This window comes from Phyllobates terribilis, unplaced genomic scaffold (assembly GCF_046119375.1).
Source record: "Phyllobates terribilis strain yellow unplaced genomic scaffold, ASM4611937v1 Scaffold_3712__1_contigs__length_71824, whole genome shotgun sequence".
NCBI lineage: Eukaryota > Metazoa > Chordata > Amphibia > Anura > Dendrobatidae > Phyllobates > Phyllobates terribilis.
This window is the reverse complement of record NW_027366465.1, coordinates 5,039-13,601: the sequence shown is the minus strand read 5'-3', so window position 1 is coordinate 13,601 and position 8,563 is coordinate 5,039. Positions and strand designations below refer to the sequence as shown.

At 35.6% G+C, this 8,563-nt stretch overlaps 1 protein-coding gene across 1 annotated transcript; it reads right to left on the bottom strand.

Moving 5' to 3' along the window:
* Positions 1 to 429: 429 nt before the first annotated feature.
* On the bottom strand, positions 430 to 8,268 carry LOC141248510 (uncharacterized). Its single transcript, XM_073669368.1, is given in 5 exon segments — positions 430 to 945; positions 1,012 to 2,913; positions 3,012 to 3,085; positions 3,088 to 4,133; positions 7,811 to 8,268. Coding segments are annotated over 5 exon segments (3,996 nt in total).
* Positions 8,269 to 8,563: the final 295 nt, after the last annotated feature.

Sequence of the window (8,563 nt, the reverse complement as noted above, 5' to 3'; positions counted from 1 at the left end):
GTCTATCAATATAAACAGGTTTCAAAATCCTTTCGAAAGAAAGGTAGTGGATTTTATCCTAGACAACTAGTTAGTTGTCAATGGTTCACACTATATAGAAAAGTGTTCCTTTGTAAGTTCTTTGTATTTTTCGCATCTAAGGAACAAGCCTTTGTTTCATAGATTTACTTAGACACACCTAGTCCAATACAATACATCATTCATGTCAACTGGCCAGAAGTCGTCCCAACAATCTAAAATCTAAGGAAGAGATCAGCCCTTCGAGAAGGGTGTTGTCCTCCCGAAATCCTTGCTCTCCAACATGATGTATCTCATAATCATATATTCTCATGTACCAGGTAAAAACTCTCGCCTACAATTATGAACATACACAGTAGCTGGTTACTGTGAATCAAAATTTATTTTTCAGAATTAAGACAGAAAAGATCATTAAATATTGTCTAGAGATTGAAAGAATCCCGCTAGTTTCATGGATACAGATTGCTGCTCATACTCCAACATGTCTTCATTGCCATCATAAGCATCATTGTTTTCATAGACAACGTAAATCCCGCGTCTTTTGAGCTCAATGTCACTCCCATATAGCCATTGCACCAGTGACACCTCTAATTTATCACCATTTTCTAACAAAGAGACAAGAGGATGAAAATCTTTGAATCGACACAAGTATAATTGATCCTTACAAGTGTTTGGCATTGTTGTCAAACTCAGCACTGTGGTGAATATTGCTTTGCCTGCTCTCAAGATCTTCACCTGAATTGCTGATAATGGAGAACTGGCTAGTCCCTCATCCAAAGAATTGATCTTCACAGATAGAATAACACCTATTAAGACTGATTTAACTCTATTATTCACACGACTTGAGAAGATAACCGGCTCTTCAGAAAACCAATCAGGAATTTGGCATCCAGGAATGCCCAAGTAACCCAATTTCTCGTACGTCGCCTGTATAGAAACAATTATGAGATTAAAAAGTACATATATTAGCATTTATATTAAATGTTTATTTACCTTGCCCAATCTTTGTCTAACTGCAGAAGCACTTGCTCTGCACCCAGCCATGTATACTCTTCTCAAACTTCTCAAGTTTTCAAGCCCCACAACGTCTTCTACTTTTTCGCAGTTGGTTAACTGTAACTCTTCTAATCTTATAAGATTTGACAGATCAAGTATACCCGACAAGGCGATACAATTGGCAACATTTAGTTCCATCAAACTCGAAGGTAGAGGAGGAAGCAACTTGAGGTTTATACAATGATGAAGCAACAGCTTATTTAGCCTCAAAAGCCCCGTAAGATTAGAAGGAAGACTGTGAAAGCTATTATGACTAAGATCCAAGGTTTCCATATGGGACAAATTGTTGAAATTTTCAGGAATTTGACCACATATATTCCATCCACGAGCATCGAATTCATGTAGCATGGATAGATTTCCGAAAGATAGAGGAAGTTGAGCGCCACCCTCTCGTAGAGACAGCTTTTTCTTCATCTTTAGTTTCACAAGTTTGGAAAGCATCCCTATACTTTCAGGTAATTCAGTTAGGGCAGTTTCTTCTATCCAGAGATGGTATAAAGACTTCAACTTTCCGAATGTGGAGGGCAATTTGGTGAGGCGCTTGCATCTATTCAGACGCAGGGTTATAAGATTCTCCAACGCCCCAATGGAATCTGGAAGCTCAGTGATGGAAGTATCTCCTAGATTCAGCACGGAAAGGGAGAATAAATCTCCAATTGAGTCGGGCAATTTAGTAAGAGAAGTGCACCTCAATAGATGAAGAGTCTGCATCATCTGTAAGGAACCAATCTCATGAGGTAGCTCATGAATTCGACTTCCATCTAAGTGAAGCTCGACGATAGAAGACATTTTTCCAATTGAAGCAGGAAGAGTTTGAAGTGAACTATTCGTGAATGACAACGACTTGAGGGACGGCAATGAACAGCACGAATCCGGTAGCTCGCTAATAGATGTGCCAGTCAAGTATAGATGTGTCAATGATTTGAGATTTCCGACATATTCAGGAATTATTTTCAACGACGTGCAGTTCTCTAACTTTAGTTGCTCAAGGCATTCCAAATCTCCAATTGAATTAGATAATTCTTCGACCCCGGATCCAGAAAGGGAGAGAAATTTCAGAGAGGGTGTGTGTCCCATTTCTGTAGGTAGACGTTTAAACTCGATGCAACGATTTAGCGTCATGAATTCGAGCGTTGTAAGGTGGAAATAAATGGGCAACTCTTTTATCGCGGTTTCGTCAAGATAAATCTCTCTTAATGATGTCAGGCTTCTGAAATCACATGGTAGTTTGGTTAAGGCTCTGCATTCTGAAAGAATCAACTCCTGAAGATTTTCGAGTCCGCTTATATCTTCTGGAAGATCGATTAGGGTTTTGCATCTTCTTAAGTTCAAATGAACAAGTGATTTCATACGCCCCAACGACTCATGAATCTTATTCAGGTTAACACAACCCTCGAAAATTAGCTTCTTTACTGAGCGATGCGAAGATAAATCGGGTATGTAGGTCAGATTGTAACTATTGCTGAGATTCAAAACAGTTAAATTGCTGACCATCTGGTTGTAGCCCCAAAACATCCATTTTGAACTCCAAAGACATTCTAGTTTGCTTTCTGAGAGGTCGAGCACTCTGATTTCTTGCGGAAGCGAAGATGGAAGAGATTTCCATGGACATCCTTTCCATTTCAGCCACTTCAATTCAGTTGGCATTTTACTGAGGTCATCTTTTAATTGCATTTCGTTGATTTGTAGAAGCTCGAGTTTCGGCAGGGTTCGAAATGATATCATGTTAACATCTGAATTTTCTGAAACAACATTCCCAGAACCAGCCCAATTCACCATCAACCTCTTCTTTCCAGTTTCAAAGACGACCCCTCGTACCTTGTCTGTGCCCTGAAAATACTGAAAAATTAATCGACAAACGATATATAGATGGATCAACAAACAACTTACAGAACATGTAATCACATACAGTATTGTTCTTGAGGGACATACAATACGTCAGCATAATTCCATAACCTACTACGATTGCTTAGATTGTCGACGCCTTGCTCTATAACAATCTGTCTTCCATGTCTCTTATCTGATCATGCATCCATAACACATCATCTTGAGTGATTTTCAAGAGTGATCTCTTCCTGAGTAGATGAATTGCCGTTTCTGCCCTAAACCCACACCCCTCAATTATATCAATGGCGTCTTCTCTTTTCATTCCAACTTGAATGAATAAACACGAAATATCAAGGAATATACACCTCTGTTCTTCAATTAACTCATCATAGCTAAGCTTCAACACATCCTGCAAATTAGACGGACGAATCCTTCTTAGCTTCTCCAAAGATTTCTCCCATTCCCGTATCGTCCTCTTATCAAGCAACACTGATCCAAAAACTTCAATTGCTAAAGGCAGTCCACCTGTCAATGAAATAATTTCCTCGGAGAGATTTAAAAACTCTTCTGTGGGATCCTTCCTTCGTAAAGCATGGTAACTAAATAGCTCAAGAGCCTCAGATTTAAGCAACTCTTTTGCCTCATAAAGCTCGTCATCTTCGTTAGAAAAGGAGAGTAATATATCTTTGTCTCTGCTGGTACTCAAAATCCTGCTGCCTTCAGAAAACCATTCTCGATGTATCCCAATTTCCTTTAGTTTGTTAGCATCAACAACATCATCAAGAACAACCATCACTCGTTTGTCCTGAACGCCATTTTCTTCAGACTGAATCTCGTTACTGAGAAGTATTCGAAGTGCTGATATCCCAGATTTCTCATCCTTTATTGGAGGCCTCCCACCTTGCAAGGACAGATCAGAAAGAAGTTTGTTCTGAATGGTGATCACGCCGTCTTTTTTCTCGAGTGTTTCTTTGAAATTGGAAATGAAGCAACGTCTTTTGAAGTTGGGCACAAGCTTACTGAAAACCGCCTTGGCCAGGGTGGTCTTGCCTATACCTGGCTGTCCGTGTATTCCGAGGAACTGAACGTCGTTTGACTGCAAATTCAAGATGTGAATAACTTCATCTGCGCGTGAGTCAAGTCCGACAGGATATGCTGCAATATCAATTGGGATTCTGCTTAGCTCGCCCAGAATCCTTCCGACTATCACCTTGATTGTCTGAGATTCGTCACTGCATAACATCGTATTATTCAGAATATTGGGGACAGCAGATGTTCCAATTACATTGTCATAACAATAACATATTTAAAGACCATCATCAATCAATGGAGGCTTATATGGCTTATTTATTGTTTTGATTATAATAATGGTTGAGGAAAATAAGCCCGCAAGTTTTTCGGTTTAAATTTAGAAGAGGGGCTTATTTTAGTGAAAACTAGCGTACTTTTGGTTACATTTTTGTGGGGTAAAAAGCATGTTCAAAAGCATCATTTTGGAGTGCGCAGAGCAAGCAGCGAAATAGTTACTTGCTCTGCACCTGCATCATGCGATGTTCACGGATTAGGCGATGCAATGTCGCTCCAGGTGAGCAATGTGGCACACCTGACGGCCATGATTAATTTGTGACGTCCGGTTATATTCTAATTATATTTTTCTCTATCTATAACACTCATTTTAATTATATTTCATTAATTTCAAATTTTGATTAGCTTAAATAATAATTAGTAGAATTAATGATATTTTCTATTATTATGGTATTTAAAATTACAAATATGCTCTAATTAATGATTATAATTACGGTTAAATTTATTGCATTTTTTCATTAATACCTTTTCTTTGCCTATAAATAACAAGCACTACCATCACTTACAAACACACTTTTCACCTTTCACCTTTCACGAATGTAATGATACTGTAAATGAATCTTCCATTTCTTGTCTGTAATATGTATGCTTGATCAAACTATACTCAAAATAATATTATTTATTATATATTAAATATAAAATTATATTTAAAATAATATTATTTGTTATATATTTAATACAAATGGATTTTTTATTTTTAAAAAATATTTATATAATTTAGTTAAAATATTATCGATTATATATTTAGTGTAAAATTATACTCAAATAATAATATATTAAACCAAATTTAATTTAATAATTATATAAAAATGCCAATAAATTCACCATTAAACTCATAGTATTGAAATCATTAAGACTTAATAATTAAATGGAAATTTAAAAAAATGAGATTTTAAGCCCTAAAGGTGCGTTCGGCAAAGGTAGCTGAAATAAATTCTCTATCTAGCTGAAATGTGGTAGCTGAAATTAAATAGCTGAAAAGTAGTAGATGAAATTAAATAAGCTAGCTGAATTTTTTGAGATAAAATAGTGTTCGGTAAATGGGGTAGATGAATTTTATAAAGATTAAGATATAATTATGAAAAAGCTGAAGAAAACAAGTTATCTGAAATTGAACAATCTACCACACCCTAACTTGCTAGCTTATAGAGAAATTCAGGTGAATTTGGTCAAGCTAGCTCAAATTAAAAGGAGATGAATTTTTTAACCAAAAATAGCGTTCGACAAATAAATAGTGAACAATGTAACTTATAAAACTAGTTTAAGAGGTAATTAAGCTTCCAACCGAAGGCAGCCTAAATTAAGTCCCTGCTATGAATGCTCTCCATGTATATTTCGAAACTACATTGCTTTTTGAATTTTTTAAAACAATACACGGGGGTCCGGGTCCACATGGAACTAATGGAAAGAATGATCGGAGTGAAGACAGTCAACGGTGGAAAGTGGACTGAGCTGGAATGGTCACGTAATATTCCTCTCTAACTTAGGGTTTGTTAGGTGTGTGTATTTATAAAGAGCTTTATTATTTATAAAGAGTGTTTTAATGATAAATATGTTTGATTAAAAAGTACTTTTTATAAAAGACGTGTATTTTTTAAATAAATTAGAGAATGAAAGATAAAATAAAATTTAATTAATTACACATTTTTTAAAAACAAGAAAAGTACTTATTCAAAATAAAGTCTTTATAAATAATAAATATACTTTATCAAATAGAGTCTTAGAATTCTTAAAAGAAATTTCCTTGTTTAAACCAAAAGAAAAAAGAAAAACTTTTTGGTATTATTATATGAATCCAAAACACCCTATGGTATTATTTTTCGAAACCTGCACTCAAATGATAAAATGGTTTAAGAATTTCCTTGAACAAAGATATTTATTTCCTAATATTGGAATAGGGGTAAAACACATCTTTTCTCCCTTCTTTTTACAAGCAAATTTGAAAACACTATTCCAACATAAAAAATCTGATTAACGTACTTTAACATGAAAATGATCTTGCTGGTTTTCTTTACTTTTTTCCTTTTCAAAAGACAACCAAATGCCAATGACATAACCAAACGAAATAGAGCTTTGTAAGGAAAAGTGTGAAGTAAACATGAACTTTATAATGATAAATGAGAATGAATATGGACTATTCAGATTTATTACTGTTGATCAATATTGATCATTGATTATTGAATGTGCACTCATGTATAGAAATCATACACTAATTCACTGAATAAGAATCCAGTGAAAACAACTTATAGTGTGAAGTGCGAACTTTCTCGGGTACACATATAACACGCTAATGTTCACTATAACACGCTAATGTTCACATATAAAGGGATAAAAAAATCACCCAGAAAACGTAAAAAAAAATAAAAATAACAGTTCACCATTAATTACAAAAATGCTACCGTGTGGATTCATTAAAAAACCCATCTTTTACTCTCAGCCCTCCATTTTCTAATCTAATTGCTCAACTTGCTTCGCACTTCACACCATAAGGGTTGTTTTCACCGGAACTCACCTCCTAATTCACTACACATCGAAACAATGAATTTTATCACAAAACTTATGCACTTTATGTTAAAATTACGTATTTTTTGGAGAAAAAAAAACATGCACTTTACACTAAAAATTTTGCGGGTTTTAACAAAACTCATGCACTTTACGGTGAAACTCATAAACTTTTCAACAAAACTCATGCACTTTTCTTAAAACCCATGCACTTTTAATAAAAATTTGTTACATTAAAACTCCTACAATTTTTGACAAACACATGCACTTTACAACACAACTCATGCACTTTAGTGTAAAATTCATGCATTTTTCAGCAAAACGGATACACTTTACATTAAAACCAATGTTCTTTAAACCAAAGCTCATGCACTTTTATTAAGATATTATAGATAGAATATTAGGAAAGATATTATTTACTTTCTATCTAGATGATATTCTTGTCACCATATCTTCATGTAGAAGATCTTTACCTTATATATCTTGTAATCTTTATATAAAGGCATTCGCCTCCTAAATCAATACAAGGAACAAGGAATTATATATTCCCATAAACATATCTCTCTAATTTATCAACTTTCCACTAAAACTCTTGCACTTTTTAATAATTGTCATGCACTTTATGGTAAAAGTCATTCAGTTTACGGTAAAACTCATGCATTTTACGGTAAAACTCACGCATTTTTCAACAAAACTCGCGAACTAATGCTTATAAACCAACATGCCAATCATGTACTAAAGTAAAAAAAAATGCACTAATGTGCAGAAACCATGCGATAAATCAAAGAAATCATGTACTAATGCTAAAAACATCAACCATACAGTAAACCATGAACTAATGTTAATACACCAATCATTGACTGACGCTTACGGTTTTTATGGCGCTGATTGGGTGTTGACCATTGACCATCAATATTAATTGTTGACCATTTAATCAATTTTAATCACTAAATTTAAAAAATAAAATAAAAAGAAGAATTTTTTATCTCTCATTTAAATATTCATTCCAATGCGAATCAAATAACCAAAAAGACAAAATCACCTGTGTTGGTCCAACACATGACCAGATCTATCGCCAACCATTTTGAGTGCCTTTTTCCACCTCTTGACCCGTTCCTCGCCGTGCACTGGTTCAAGGACCTCAAACGACACACCGAAGGTGCCAGCAGCCTTGCGAACATGAGACGGGTTTACCCTGTAGAATACCGGGACGACGAGCTTATTACATTCAAACAGCCTAGCTAGCTCCTCCAAGCGCCACCACGAGTCGGCATAGCCTGGAGAGATGATCGCTATGGCTGCAGCAGAGTCATGGATCGCTTCATTGGGACTCCGGTCATCGTTCTTCCCTCCCATGAAGGTCCGAACCTGGCTCTTGCACAGGGCCGAGTAGAGCGCATCAGTGAACCCCTGACACGTGTCTTCACCTCGGAAGCTCATGAACACGTCCCAGTCAAGGCGCATTGCGAGCAGGGATGGCGAAATAGGCTGGTTCTCCATTCTGGGCCTGTCTAATTGTCTTGCTTTGGATTTTAATAACCTAAACAGTACAAGGACTTCATTTATACCTAAGAGGCTAGAATTTGTCCTTATCGTTTGAAAATTCAAACCAGCAACAGGAATGGTCTCTTTTAAATTTATACATCAACTTGCTGTTGACTTTCACCAACAAAAAACAAATCAACTTGCTGTTGTTAACTCGTACTATATATTAGTATTGTGGTATTTGCGAAGATGCTTGGTCGTGACTTCGTCATAGTAAGTTTTTTATTGGTTCAAAGATCGTGACACTAGT